Source organism: Nycticebus coucang, chromosome 9 (genome assembly GCF_027406575.1).
Source record: "Nycticebus coucang isolate mNycCou1 chromosome 9, mNycCou1.pri, whole genome shotgun sequence".
Classification (NCBI taxonomy): Eukaryota; Metazoa; Chordata; class Mammalia; order Primates; family Lorisidae; genus Nycticebus; species Nycticebus coucang.
This window is the reverse complement of record NC_069788.1, coordinates 5,646,588-5,663,009: the sequence shown is the minus strand read 5'-3', so window position 1 is coordinate 5,663,009 and position 16,422 is coordinate 5,646,588. Positions and strand designations below refer to the sequence as shown.

The 16,422-nt window shown below is 36.3% G+C and overlaps 1 protein-coding gene across 1 annotated transcript in view; it reads right to left on the bottom strand.

Annotated features, from left to right (window-relative positions):
* Positions 1-652: 652 nt before the first annotated feature.
* The window catches only part of LCA5 (lebercilin LCA5), a 39,359-nt gene continuing 23,589 nt past the window's right edge, over positions 653-16,422 (bottom strand). Inside the window, exons 3-7 of the mRNA XM_053603742.1 lie at positions 9,169-9,306; positions 8,138-8,234; positions 6,997-7,139; positions 4,812-4,944; positions 653-3,445 (exon numbers count right to left, since the gene is read on the bottom strand). Coding sequence (XP_053459717.1) covers positions 2,607-3,445; positions 4,812-4,944; positions 6,997-7,139; positions 8,138-8,234; positions 9,169-9,306 — 1,350 coding nt within the window. The 3' untranslated portion in view covers positions 653-2,606. The remainder of the gene's footprint in view (positions 3,446-4,811; positions 4,945-6,996; positions 7,140-8,137; positions 8,235-9,168; positions 9,307-16,422) is intronic.

The window sequence follows — 16,422 nt, the reverse complement described above, 5'->3', positions numbered from 1 at the left end:
GCCTCCTCACACAGCTCAGGACACCCAGGAAGCCCACAAATATTTAAGAAATTTTCTTTAGTAAAAGAATAAGTTGAAGTGGTACAAAAGGAGACTTTAACATGGGAGGGGCAGATATTGCGTAGAAGGGGAACAGCTTTTAAAGGCCGATTCCTTCTTGACAATTCATGGTAACTTTAAAAAATCCATATTGTCACTTGGATACAAATTCCCCTTCCTCTTTCATCAGGCTGATTTACGTGTCATAGTCAACTGAAAACCAGCCAGGGATACCAGAGGTTTACCTCCAAAAATGAGATGAAGAGGGTGATCAGAAAAACAGCAGGTCAGCCACAAAATAACTTTATGTTTGTTTTATAATTTGATGGAATCCCCTTGACCCTGACCTTTATTTGGATAAATATTATGAGCAATATGTGCCATTACAATAGCTATTAAGGGTGAGCAGATTAATTAAACTACAATTATCTGATAAGACTAGCGTACTGACTACCCCAAGTTAGGGCAAATTCATCTAATTCAACTAAAAATGCTAGACAGAAAAAAAAAAGGTGAATAAATAAAAATAGGTGAACAATAACATTACAGGTCTTGTTTTCACTATGTATTTTCTAAGTAACCCAAAGTATGAAAACAAAAGAGTCAGTGTGTTTTTAATTTTTATTAGTAAGAGTTCTAAATACAAATAAATTTGACATTTAGAAAAAGATTCACTGTTTTGTTCATAACGAAAAACATGTTCTGTACATTTTAACCTCCAATTTTAGTGCTTAACACCATAATGATTTGAAGAATATAACTTAATTCTAGGCTTAATTTTAATAATTCTGTCTTGTTGCATCTGGCTAAAGAGACCATCAGGTAGAAAAAAAGCAAAAGACTAACTAAAATGACCCGAATAAAAAACCTTACTAAAAAGATTTTTTAAATGCCTCTATAACAACCTGAAAATTAAAATACTTTTGTCAGAAAAATTAGCAACTACGAACAAAATTAACGTTACATAATATTTTATCCAAAACTACATTAAAAATATTGTGTTTTACATATATTAGAATGATTTATAACATAGTACATGCTTACTCATATCAAAAGCATAAAAATCTTTTTACTAAGTAAACTTTTTAATATGGTTTAGCACTTACTTTGGGGAGATTCTGTTTCCAGTAAATGACAGGAACACAATTTAGAAAATGAAGATGATAAGTGGCGCATCTTTAACTAGAGACCTAATGAAGTCAGTCTTGTCTGATAGTCACGCAATGAAAGTCAACACTCAGCATTTACGAGCCCTTGGCATGAAACGGCGCCTCTCCTCATCCGTGTGTGCGCTCGGCATCAGAAACCGCACTACCAACAGATACACAGCAAACTATGTTTTTAAAAAAGCTCACTTGAGAATAAGAGCCAACCTGAATGTTTTATTCTTCCCAGCACACTATCTCTGCCTCTCTTCATTTTAATAGTGTTTTCTCCTTGGTCGGTGGTGCGTTTCTGCTTCGTAAAGACCAATCACAACCAGCATAATCCAAGATCACTAGCTTGTCTACAGGTCGACCGAACGACAAATAGCCGATGCATCTCAACCGAAAGAAAACTGTCCACTCCACTCAGCAAGGCAGAAGCCCCATCTCTAAAGAACTTTTATCCAAAATTACTTTAAAACGAGTCCTGTAAGTCCAATAGTATCACATCATTGCTGTCTCCTTGGTTTGAGGAAAAGTTCAAATCTTAAAAGTACATGTTAAAATTCCCAAATTATATTACTCTGGAAACATAATTGAATTGAAAAATCTTTCTAAATGGGGATAAAGTTTCTTCTATTCCTTGCATTTGCTATGAAATCTTACAGCCAGTCACTGAGACACAAGGGGTGTAGGAGAACAGGAGAAGGATTTCCCTGCACCCCAACTTCTGAGAGCCACAACTCACAGACGGATTCATGGAGGAACTGTCCACGCAAACAGAGAAATGTCTTCTGAATTCAACCTAATATCCTAACAGAGTTATAGGTAAGTGATTTTGGGGAAATTGTAATTAGGAAACGAACCGTATTCAACTGGGGATACTTCCAGGGGAATGGGAAATCCCAAGGCCATGACCACTACTACCCCAGAGCAGCTCAGCCTTGCCTCATCCACACATGGAGGGCTTCCAGGCAACAGTGGTGTTCCACCACCTGGGAGCCACACTTCCCAACATAGAGCCTATTCCCTGGAATTTCCATTTGGCAATCAGTGAGAAGACCATTTAGCCCAGTGAGAATATGATCAAAAATAAATACACAAATAGAGATAAAAGTAGGAAATGAACACAGCCTCCAACAAAGTAAAACTTCCCATAGAGCTGGTTGAAGATGTAAGATCTGTTTGTAAGCAAGGGAAGAAGAGACATCTCTATTTTTAGTTTCATTCTAAAGAGCATCCTTCATTCTTGGCCAGCTAGCTATGTGGTGTGTTTATGATCTATTTCTTTTTAATGACACTGTATTTAGCTATTAAAAGTCATTCCTTACAAGGACTTTTTAACATTTAAAAGTTTATAATAAATACCATATTAAAATATGTGAATATTTACAATGGGAGAAACATCAGTGTTCTCATCAGTCACCTGAGCGCGACTTCTTCGATTTCATCTTCCACAGAATCCACTGCTTTCACTGCTGGTTTGTTGTCGGCATGCTTTAATCGGTGTCGGCTTGGATTAAAACTTCTCCCTTCACCGAGGAAAAAATCTTCTTCTTCATCACGGTCTCTACCCCTGCTGCTTCTCTCCCCAGGGAGAGTATTTTGAGGGCCAAAGTCTCTGCTGGCAGCCAGAGAATTTGGGTCACTGCTTTTAGAAGAAATGGTGCTGCTGGCACTGGCACCAAATAGCTGCTCCATCAGATGAGCTTTTTTCTCTTTTCTTACACTGTCTTTACTAAGTGTTTCCATACTGTCTCTTGGGAAATCCAAAACACTGCTTTTTTGGCTAAAAGGATTTAACTTCTCTGATGTTTTTGCAAATGAAGGTACATAGCCCCCAAACATAAACTCGGTTGCAGAGGCTGGACTTCTACTATTTCCTGGATCCTGACCCTCCCCTCTTGGAGTTAAAAAACTGGTGTCTTGCAAATGACGCCCATTGAATAATCTCTCCGAGGACTCAGAGAACGGGTGTGTTTGGGGGCTTCTCTCTGGGAAGTGCAGTTTTGATCCCAAGTCTGGCAGCAATGGCAGAGGGGGGCCTTTCAGGTTCTGGGCGTCTTGGATCTCCCTGCTGATCTCATCCAGCTTAGCAAGCAGCATTTCCCTCTTCAGCCTTTCTTCCTCCTCCTCCTGCAATCTGTCAATGTTTTGAATGTTGTGTGGTCCCAAGTGGTACCATGCAGTTTCCAGTTCTTCTCTCTCCAGTAAAGACATCTTTTCTTTTTGCTTTTTATCAAGTTCTTCTCTTTCCCACTCTGTATGAAATCAAATTTTTAAAATGGGATTTTATAACAGTCAATATTTTTTAAAAAGGGAAAACTCAACTACCATCTTTAAGAAATAATTGTATTTACCTAGATGGGTATTAACAATTTCATTTCTACACCTGATATTCTGTGTGTATACATATTTAACACACATTGCACTTAAGATTCACATTTATAGAAAAAAATTGGTTCTTCAAGATAGGGGTGGGGAAAGAAGGTTCCCTTATTTTTTTAAACTAATATAGTGCTGCATCCTGAATGGTGGGTGGTGGAGTGATGAACAAATGGATGGAGGAATAGATGGAGCAAAAACGTTTAAACTTCAAAATAAATTAAAATCAGAAGATGCATTAACCTGAATCAGATTAAGAGAAAACTTCATACAAACCCAAAATAAGGACCATTCTATTTTAACAGTGGAACTGTATCACCAAAAGTTTTGTTCTTATTATATATATGATATACATCATATATATGAAAAATATCTATAATATTTCTATGTGTGTGTGTATATATATATATATATAAAACAAAATTCTCCTCCAGATTAAAGGGGACTACACACATACACACACATACGGATAAACACATCTACACACACACACACACATACACACACACTCTAAGCAGACACCCCCCACACATACACACACATATATATACACACACACTCTAAGCAGCAATGGCTTATGATTTTATGTTCCATTAACTTCAGCTAAAAAGAAAAAAAAGGTATTCCTCTATAAGCAGCTATTATATAACTAATAGAATACATTCAAAAATTAGAGTCGGGATCCCTCTTGCCCACACTTGGAAGCCATTTATCCAGACAGAAACAAATTTATTCTTAAAGCTTCATTTCCCTATCTGAAACTCAGTATTGGTTCACTAAACTTCCACATTAATGGCTGAACGTGTTAAAGATTTATATTATACATTAAAACTAATGAAAAACTATAGGAATATATTCAGAACCTCACAATTCATTGATTTTCATGCTTAAGCTGGTGTGGACTAGAGAGTGTCAATAAAGAGGGCTGTCTTTCCATTCAACTAAGCTTTAGTTCATATAAAAAGAATTTTTTCCTTTATCTCAATTTTCCAAAGGTAACATGTCCTTATTCCTTATCCCCAAATAATGACTGACATACAGTCTTCAATTTTCTTTCTTTCCCTAATAACTTTATTCCAATAGTTGTGACTCCTGAAATGCCCACCCACTACCACTGCACCAGCCTTGTCTTGTTCTAGACAACCAATTAACAATGCAGCTGGAAGACGTTCGGGGAGGTGAACCCTTTCTTTCCCAAGGGACACTGACTCATCACTTGCTTAAACAAACTCTTTTTCTTACCATCCTCCAGCTTCTCAATCTCCTGTTTTACCATACGAAGTCCTTGATCTTTTATGAATTTTTCTTCTCTTTCCACAAATGGATTTAGCATCCCTGCTTTTCCAGGTTTATCTCCCTCTTGGGGTTCCAGGTCCTATTACACATTTTTTAAATGCAAGTTCATATATAGAAAAGGGAGGGAAACTATTAAAAATCATAGATTTATCTTCCCATAAATATGATTAGCAAATAAGTTAAAAATTAAAGCAAAATTTCAATTAATAAACCAGTAAATCACAAATTACCACCCTTTGAAAGATACTTCAAAAAATACACAGGATTATTTACTTTAGTTAAAATTTTAAAGGAGTCTTTATAAGACATATTAGAATCAGAACAATCAAAGTAAAGCAAAAGCCCTACATAAAGTTCTGAAGAGACAAGTTTCATTAAGTATCCTTGCTTTGTACATTTTTACAGCAAAACCTGATTAATTCAGTTAACCAGAAATGGCTATTAGCCGGCTCTGGTGGCCGACTGAGATTCTGTTGCACTATAAAGGCAATGACAACCACTTCGACTCTTTCCAGTTTATACTATGTCAAAGCTTCCAGTTAATAAATTTTATAATATTCAAATCAAATCAAAGAGTTATAAACTTAAAATGTCTGTTTCTTATGGACCTTTTCGAAAATGTGTGTGTAATTTTTCTTCATAAAAGTAAAACATCTCTTATTAGTAAAGACTGGTGTAGTAGGGAATGACATCTTAGTATCCATTTCACCTTCTTCCTTTAGCAACAATCTCCTGAGTTTTGACAGGACATGGGGCTGCTCAACTGGAGACTCAACTGCTGGCCTCCCTGCAGCATCTACGTCGGGCCAACGGGAGGTGAGTGGAAGTATGTATGCAACTTCTGGTCACATTTATAAAAACTGAAGGTGCCTGCCCTCCCTGTCCTCACTCCTCCTTCCCACGGGGTAATGAGCCAGCTCCCACCATCAGAAGAGGCCTATGCTCTAAAATGGAAGCTCAGTAAAATAGGAGATGGTTACCATGGAGTAAAGCTGTCTAGAAATCTGGAATTACCCTCTGACTTTAGTCCATTACAAAAGAAAGACTTGTTTCTTATTTAATCCATTATATAGAGTCTCTTTCTAATAGCAACTTAGCCTGTACTCTAAGCTATCATTTGCTGAAGCCCTTTATAATGGGGTGGGTTCAGTCTCAAGAGCTTTATAAACTTAATGATTAGTCATTATCACAATCCTGAAAAGCAGCCTACCCCCATTTTGCAGATGAGAAATCTGAGCTCTAAGGAGTCATACATGTAAATGTTAGAATCAAAATATAACTAAAAAGCAGATCTAACCCCATGTTTCTTCACTACATCAGGTTGTACTTCTCCTGCTGAATCTTAAGAGTATAAAGACTGATTATTTTTAGCCTTATTAAGAATTATAAGACAAAAATAAACAAATAAGAAAACTATATACAGAGGAATGAGGAACCAAATCAGTCCATTCTTTCTGTTTTATACTGCAAAGAGAGATCTCAGGTTCACTGAGAAACTTACAAGGTACAAAAACATATGAAATATTTTGGATCCGTGATATACTGTTTTCTTTGTACTTTAAATTGTAAGCATTAATAATACCCTCTTAGAAAAACAAACCTTCCAGTGATTCAGTACTAAAGTCCTTTTAAATGAAGGTCCAACACAACCCCCCAAATTCCACTCTAAGTTAAATGGTATAAAGTCAGAATCTGCTGCAATTATCTTGTTCAGCATTCTGTAAAATTCTCCTATCCAAGAGGCCAAGAAACATCGATCAAATGCTAACAAATCATTCAAAAACTATGATTTACTTTTAAACATAAAGCACTAAGAGTTTCCCCAGACTATCTGGGTAGATGCAACGTAAGAAATTTTTAGGAAAAAAATTCTTCTCTTCTAACTTCTAACCCAAAAGGTACAATAAATCTTTCTGAAGCTCCTGAAAAATGACACATGAACTAAATGAGTCAATTCCAAGGAATTTTATGAAATACACAGAGGTCGTCTCTTTCCTTTTAAAAGATTAATTGCATATCCATACAGATATAGCACTAGTTTCATTACTGAAATGTTAAAATGTTTGACATTGTGTTCTTAGGAATAAGCTCAAACCTAGAGTTCAACACATAATCATATTGTCAAACTCACCAAAGTGAGATGTTCTCGTTCTCCCCATTTGTTTTCATAAAACGTAATTGTTTCTGGTATCATAGGAAATTCTTCCACCTCTAAGTCTTCAGTGGTTTGTACGCCTTTGGTACACAGGTCTGTAAAATCACTCTGGCATGCAGCTACCATGAAAATTAGAAAAGAATTTTTCTAATCACATTGAACAATGCTAAGAAATATGGAATCCAACTAATATATTTACTACCGAAATGAGATAATACGTGTTTTTGCTCAGCTCAATGAGTACTTACTATTTTTGTTTCTAGTATTTCCCGGCAATTATTGATTTGGGGAACATCCTGATTATAAATGCTATAAAGTTTCTGTAAAGTTTAAGTTAAAAAATTTTTGCCATTCACTTAAGAGAGAAATTATGCCTTTGTTCAAAAGCAAAAGTAAAGCTATGTATAATAACACAAAGTATTTAAAAGTGAAATCAAATAACATTTGAGATTTGCTTTAAAATACTCTAGAAAAAAGTTTAAAAAATAGATTAAATAAAATTGGTGAAAAGCATAATTGCTAAAGCTACGTGGTTCATAAATGAAGATTCATTATCCTATTCTACTTTTGTGTATGTTTATATATTTTCGTAAAAGTTTTTAAAATCACAATAAAGAAATTTCAAGAAATTATGTAAACCACAATTTTTCCCCTCTTTCGAAGAAAAAAACTTAAAAAGTTAACAGGATTTCTGATAATTAACTATAAAATATTTAAGTTGTTAGAAGGATCTCACTCCTGTAATCCTAGTACTCTGGAGGCCCAGGCAGATAGATTGCCTGAGCTCAAGAGTTCGAGACCACTCTGAGCTATCTCCAAAAATAGCCGGGCGTTGTGGTGGCTCCTATAGTCCCAGCTACTTGGGAGGCTGAGGCGAGAGAATCACTTGAGCCCAAGAGTTTGAGGTTGCTGTGAGCTGTGATGCCACAGCACACTACCAAAGGTGACAAAGTGAGGCTCTTGTCTCAAAAACCCTCACAACTTTTAAATTGTAAAAAATACATCCAATTTAAATGTGTTTCAGTGTGGTTTTTTCCTTTTCCTTCCATTTCAGAATTTATTGTATTATTAATAATTAATGGCTATATCAAATTTTCAACAATAATAGCTACTATACCATTTTTTTTTGATGTAAGTTCTTTTTCTTTCTTTGGAGAACACTTTGGCAGACGATTAGAATATATGTTTTTTATATCCAGTTCTCTCTCCTTTTCCTGAAAACAAACTCAATACAATTAAGGGAGTAGAGTCTCAGCTTAAACCCAAAAGACTGACTTTGTCAATTTTTTTTTTTTTTCTCTTTTTACTATACTGAAATATACTTGGCTTAACTTCCTTCTGTAATTATCAGACTATAGAATGTAATATCTCTAATACATTTAGGTTAGGGTAGAGCAGTTATTTTCCCTAAAACATCCAATATGTTCTGGCAGTAAAAAAAATATTACAGCAAACTTAATCTTCTGCCCATTCTTATATGATAGAGCTAGTACTACCTTAACTGGCATCCAGACTTAGCCATGGTGACAAATAATTTAGTTAGCACCTCTCAAAAATGGATCCTGAATTATTGATGAGTTAAAAATTAGACCACTGTATTTAAATATAAGCTTTCTTGGCCATTCTAGAGCTGTTTTTTTTTTCCTTTTCTGAGAACGTGATAAACAAAAATAAAACTCTGCATAAATTTGCATAATTTTGCACAAAATTTCCACCCATCAATGACCCCTAGATAGAATTAAGAACATTTATTTAATAAAATTTAATAATTTGAATGTTCCATCTAAACACTGTGAAAATAAAATGCATATACATATTTGAGACAACTTTAAAATGCTGGATCATGGCGTGAGCTGAGGAAGAATACTGAGTAATTCAACCATGCAGCACAAAAAAGTTAGTTCCCATAATTTTCTTCCGGGATTTTACAGTTTATGTCAGTTACGTCATTTACATTAGTATATTCAGTGGTTCACTTGGTTAGAGTGATTATATCAATAAACCTTTTCTAAATGCCAAGATAATGTAAGAATTTTAAAATTTTATTTTACCAACTTACAAACATGAATAGCAACTGTTCCAAAGTATTTGGCTTTCATATAATATGTATTACAACAAAAATAATGCAATTTAAAATAAAGTTCTGACCTTTAACTTGTGATATAGTTGCTGTAGCTCCTTTTGGAGAATTTTATTTTCGTCACGAGCCTCATATGCCCTTTTCCTTTCAGCAACTAACTGTCGTTGGAAACTGCTAGTACTCAGTTCCAGGTTTTTTGAGAGTTCCTATATGTACAAACACATAAAAAACAGTACTTTAAAAAAAAAAAGAGAGAATCCGACAGTAAAAACTAGCACATAGCAGTGTCAAAATGATGTTTTTAGTGGTACAAAATGTAAATCAGGCTGGCCTTAGCATTCATGAATATAACTGGAAAACAGATTTACCAACAATTTAATAAGGTACCTACCCTATTATTACTTTATTTTCCACAATAATTTGTAAGTAAATTCTTAAGCATTTGACTGAAGCACAGATGGATAGTCATTTAAGTTGAAAGCAAAAGACAGCCAAACAACAAGATGAGAAACACAGGGTGAAAGCTTACTGCTTAACAAATAATTTGATACCAAGTCATCTAAAATTATACAGTGCTTCTCAAGGTTAACAGAATACCTAGTAAAACATCCCTAAATAAAAACAATAGCCATTTCCATGGTCTTCGAACATGTTCCACAAAGTTTATGAAAGAATTTAAGTTAAAATACTTTCTCTTAAAACAACTTAAGTTGTTAAAATACCATTTCTAACTTCTTTTTTTTTTTTTTTGAGACAGAGTCTCACTATGTCACCCTCTGTAGAGTGCTCAAACGTCACAGCTCACAGCAACCTCAAACTCTTGGGCTTAAGCAATTCTCTTGCCTTTCTCCCAAGTAGCTGGGACTACAGGTGCCCACCACAACACTTGGCTATTTTTTTGTTACAGTTGTTATTGTTATTTAGCTGGCCCGGGCCAGGTTTGATCCCACCACCCTCAGTGTATGTGGCTGGCGCCATAACCACTGTGCTATGGGCTCCGAGCCCATTTCTAACTTCTAGATGGGGAAAAGAAAAAAAAAAAAAAACAACTTTTATACTATAAATATTTATTACAAACATATTTATTTTAAAGTATTATGAAATCACAGAGAAAATTATATAATAAAAAGCAGTTAAAATTCTGTTACACTGTGATAATCACTATCAACATTTTGGTATCTATGATTTGAGACTTTTATGTATTTCCCTGACTAAAATACATATATATGTATCTCACAAAATTCAGTGTTAAGAAACCAAAAAGCTCAGTAAAAAAATGGAGGACATATTCAAACACATAATTCAAAGAGATATACAGAGACATGTGGGCATACAAACAAATACTTCAATATTATTAGCTACAAAGGAAATGCAAATTAAAGCCACAATGAAACAATACTATTCATCTATTAGAATGTCTAAAAGTAGAAAAAGAGAGCATACCAAATACTGGCACGGATGAGCAGCAGCCAGCACCACCCTATACTTTTGGCGGTGAGGTAAAATGGCGCGACCACTCTGGAAGAGTTGGGCAGTAAAACACCTTCCAGCCAGGTAACATAATCATTCCACACTTAGGTCTTTACCCTGGTGGGGGTAGGCCTGTGCCCAAAGACTTCTGCAGAAATATTTTTAGCAGCTTTATTTGTAAGAGCCCCAAACTAGAAACAACCCAAATGTCCATCAACAAACTAATGGATAAACAGAACATGGTGCAGATCCATACAGTAAGTATGTTTACTGCTCAGCAATAACAAAGAATGAACAATTGATATATGTAACATGTTTAAATATCAAAACAATTTTGCTGGACAAAAGAAGCTGGGCATGTAAGAATATATACTGTATGACTCCACTTATATAAAATTCTTGACAATGCAAACTAACTTTATATGGACAAAAAGTAGATCGACTGGGGATTAGTGGGCAGGGATTGGCAAGAGGCAGCAAACACAAAGACATTTTAAACATGTTATACATCATAAAAAGCACTAAAATTTAGAAGTTTACAAGTAAAAAAAAAAAATGAAGCTATGGGTTGACAGACATTTGTACAATTTTAAGCCTTTGAGAAGCATAACCAAAATGCCCTTGGGAAGAGCTGTAACATTTACATTCTCTTTGAAAGTCTAGCAGCCTTTATTTCACTCCATTCTTGCAATAGCTGGATATTACAGCTCTTTAATCTAGCAGATTGGCCCAAAAAGGATATAATTACTTTGGCTTGTACTTCTTTGATTACTACTAAAGTTAATTTTCACGTTTATGGGCCATCTATATTCGTTTTGAAATGTGTTTATAATGTAATAGGAATCTAAAATACAATGACAAAGTTTTGGAAAACAAAAACAAAAGGCTAAGGATGTTCAGAACTGATGATTTAAAGAGAGATACGGAATTACAAAAATGACCATGAAAAGACTGGATCAAGAAAGAATCATCAAAGAAAACCAAAACCTGTGGGATACTGCAAAAGCAGTTTTGAGAGGAAAATTCATCGCTTTAGATGCCTACATTCAAAAAACAGAAAGAGAGCACATCAACAATCTCACAAGAGATCTTATGGAATTGGAAAAAGAAGAACAATCTAAGCCTAAACTCAGTAGAAGAAAAGAAATATCCAAAATCAAATCAGAGATCAATGAAATTGGAAACAAAAGAATCATTCAGAAAATTAATGAAACAAGGAGTTGGTTTTTTGAAAAAATAAATAAAATAGATAAACCATTGGCCAGACTAACGAGGAATAGAAAAGTAAAATCTCTAGTAACCTCAATCAGAAATGATCAAGGGGAAATAACAACTGATCCCACAGAGATACAAGAGATCATCTCTGAATACTACCAGAAACTCTATGCCCAGAAATTTGACAATGTGAAGGAAATGCATCAATATTTGGAATCACACCCTCTCCCTAGACTCAGCCAGGAAGAAATAGAGCTCCTAAACAGACCAATTTCAAGCACTGACATCAAACAAACAATAAAAAATCTTCCAACCAAAAAATGCCCTGGTCCAGATAGCTTCACTCCAGAATTCTATCAAACCTTCAAGGAAGAGCTTATTCCTGTACTGCAGAAATTATTCCAAAAAATTGAGGAAGAAGGAATCTTCCCCAACACATTCTATGAAGCAAACATCACCCTGATACCAAAACCAGGAAAAGACCCAAACAAAAAGGAGAATTTCAGACCAATCTCACTCATGAACATAGACGCAAAAATTCTCAACAAAATCCTAGCCAATAGATTACAGCTTATCATCAAAAAAGTCATTCATCATGATCAAGTAGGCTCATCCCAGGGATGCAAGGCTGGTTTAACATACGCAAGTCTATAAACGTTATCCACAATATTAACAGAGGCAAAAATAAAGATCACATGATCCTCTCAATAGATGCAGAAAAAGCATTTGATAAAATCCAGCATCCTTTTCTAATTAGAACACTGAAGAGTATAGACATAGGTGGCACATTTCTAAAACTGATTGAAGCTATCTATGACAAACCCACAGCCAATATTTTACTGAATGGAGTAAAACTGAAAGCTTTTCCTCTTAGAACTGGAACCAGACAAGGTTGTCCTCTGTCACCTTTACTATTCAACGTAATGCTGGAAGTTCTAGCCAATACAATTAGGCAAGACAAGGAAATAAAGGGAATCCACATGGGAGCAGAGGAGGTCAAACTCTCCCTCTTTGCTGACGGCATGATCTTATACTTAGAGAACCCCAAAGACTCAACCACAAGACTCCTAGATGTCATCAAAAAATACAGTAATGTTTCAGGATATAAAATCAATGTCCACAAGTCAGTAGCCTTTGTGTACACCAATAACAGTCAAGATGAGAAGCTAATTAAGGACACAACTCCCTTCACCATAGTCTCAAAGAAAATGAAATACCTAGGAATATACCTAACGAAGGAGGTGAAGGACCTCTATAAAGAAAACTATGAACTCCTCAGAAAGGAAATAGCAGAGGATATTAACAAATGGAAGAACATACCATGCTCATGGATGGAAAGAATCAACATTGTTAAAATGTCTGTACTTCCCAAAGCAATCTACCTATTCAATGCCATTCCTATCAAAATACCAATATCGTACTTTCAAGATTTGGAAAAAATGATTCTGCGTTTTGTATGGAACCAGAAAAAAACCCGTATAGCTAAGGCAGTTCTCTGTAACAAAAATAAAGCTGGGGGCATCAGCATACCAGATTGTAGTCTGTACTACAAAGCCATAGTGCTCAAGACAGCATGGTACTGGCACAAAAACAGAGACATAGACACTTGCAATAGAATTGAAAACCAAGAAATGAAACTAACATCTTACAACCACCTAATCTTTGATAAACCAAACAAGAACATACCTTGGGGGAAAGACTCCCTATTCAATAAATGGTGTTGGGAGAACTGGATGTCTACATGTAAAAGACTGAAACTGGACCCACACCTTTCCCCACTCACAAAAATTGATTCAAGATGGATAAAGGACTTAAATTGAAGGCATGAAACAATAAAAATCCTCCAAGAAAGCATAGGAAAAACACTGGAAGATATTGGCCTAGGGAAAGACTTCATGAAGAAGACTGCCATGGCAATTGCAACAACACCACAAATAAACAAATGGGACTTCATTAAACTGAAAAGCTTCTGTACAGCTAAGGAGACAATAACCAAAGCAAAGAGACAACCTACACAATGGGAAAGGATATTTGCATATTTTCAATCAGACAAAAGCTTGATAACTAGGATCTATAGAGAACTCAAATTAATCCACATGAAAAAAGCCAACAATCCCATATATCAATGGGCAAGAGACATGAATAGAACTTTCTCTAAAGACGACAGACGAATGGCTAACAAACACATGAAAAAATGTTCATCATCTCTGTATATTAGAGAAATGCAAATCAAAACAACCCTGAGATATCATCTAACCCCAGTGAGAATGGCCCACATCACAAAATCTCAAAACTGCAGATGCTGGCGTGGATGTGGAGAGAAGGGAACACTTTTACACTGCTGGTGGGACTGCAAACTAGTACAACCTCTGGAAGGAAGTATGGAGAAACCTCAAAGCACTCAAGCTAGACCTCCCATTTGATCCTGCAATCCCATTACTGGGCATCTACCCAGAAGGAAAGAAATCCTTTTATCATAAGGACACTTGTACTAGACTGTTTATTGCAGCTCAATTTAAAATCGCCAAAATGTGGAAACAGCCTAACTGCCCACCAACCCAGGAATGGATTAACGAGCTGTGGTATATGTATACCATGGAATACTATTCAGCCATTAAAAAAAATGGAGACTTTACATCCTTCGTATTAACCTGGATGTACGTGGAAGACATTATTCTTAGTAAAGCATCACAAGAATGGAGAAGCATGAATCCTATGTACTCAATTTTGATATGAGTACAATTAATGACAATTATGGTTATGGGGGGGGACAGAAAGAGGGAAGGAGGGAGGGGGGTGGGGCCTTGGTGTGTGTCACACTTTATGGGGGCAAGACATGATTGCAAGAGGGACTTTACCTAACAATTGCAATCAGTGTAACCTGGCTTATTGTACCCTCAATGAATCCCCAACAATAAAAAAAAAAAAGAATCATCAAAGAATGCTACATTTTGATGAGAAATGAGATATTTACATATTCCTAAGCATTCCAATACTAAGTGATACAGTGTCCCTCTGTCACCCTGGCTAGAATGCAGTGGCATCATCATAGCTCACTGCAAGCTCAAGCTCCTGAGGTCAGGCAATCCTCCTGTTTCAGCCTCCTGAGTAGCTGGGACTACCGATGCTGACCACCATGCCCAGATAATTTTTCTGTTTTTTGTGGAGACAAGGTCTCACTCTTGCTCAGGCTGGTCTCCAGCTCCTGACTTCAAGAGATCCTCCTTCCTTGACCTTCTAGAATGCTACGATTATGGTCATGATCCATTGTGCCCAGCCAAAAAGTGACATCTTAAGAAGGAAATAACATCGCCTATTCAATATTTACACCAAGAATGCAAAAATCTCAGTCTAATCACAATCAAACATCAGAGAAATACAAAATTAGGACATTCTATTAAATGAAGAGGCGTAGAGAACAATATTCTTCAAAAAAATGGAATATCATAAAAAGATGACAAAAGTACGTATATATGTTCCAGATAAAAGATGGTCAATGACTTGGAAAATTCAACACAGGCCCTGACTCTCACCTGGAGCTTCCACTGCCGGAGGGACGTGCTGTCACCACTGTGCCTGGCATGGTACCTGCTCATGGTACCTATGGCTTCTTTCCATCAAGGATTATTTATTTTCTTACTGAAATATATTTTTCTTTCTTGAGGGCCTCTGAGTGGCAAAATGTTTTAGTCTTTGAAAAGGTAACAAGTGAGGTAACAACTATGGTTAAAAAAATTAAGAAAAGTTTAAGACATTAAGTCAACTGAAAAAACTACTGTGAGTGGTAGATTAGAGGAAAATACCATACAAATATAAATCATAGTACAACCATAATTGTACTACAGTTATATGAGGACTTATCCTTATTCTTAAAAAACACATATTGATATATTTTCAGGTAAAGAGCTGATGTACACACTTCCTGTCAAAAGAAAAATTTCTTGTGAATGTGTATTTGACACAGAGAGGTCCCACAAGAGGACATGTGTACATATGATAACACAAATGGGGTAAAATGTTAACAACAGAAGAATCCGGGTTACGTATGTAGGATTGTTCTTTGTACTGGTTTTAATCTGCAACTCTCTGTAAGCTTGAAATTAGTTCCATATAAAGAGTTAATTTAAAAAATCCTACCCACAGATAATTTTGGTGCAAAACGGAAAACCATTCAACTTAAAGAAAAATATGTTTAAGGATACTAGAGATAATACAATACTCAAATTCCAAATGATCATAACTATCAACCTAGAATCCAAACAAGAACAAGTAAAATCATCATTCAAGAGTAAAGATAGGCCCAGACCTCTGTAAGAGCTGCGCCGCCCAGACCTCAATAAGAACTGTGCCGCGACCTTGATTGGCGCCTGCTTAGACCTGGGTAAGAGCTGTGCCATGACCCCCAACCCATGAGCTGCACAAGCCGGGCCTCCGCACGCCCTCACCAGGAACTGCGGGAGCCGTGCAACCCCGTGTCCTCCCTCCTGTACCCCCTCTGCCTCCACACCAGCCCACTAGTCTGGCCAGGGACTCTGGTAGGCACATGCCCTCCGGAGCCTTCCCTGCCTCTGCGCAGAGCCCTTCTCCTGGCCAGAGACTGCTGGAGTCTTGGGCTCTCTGTGCCAAAGTCACTGGGC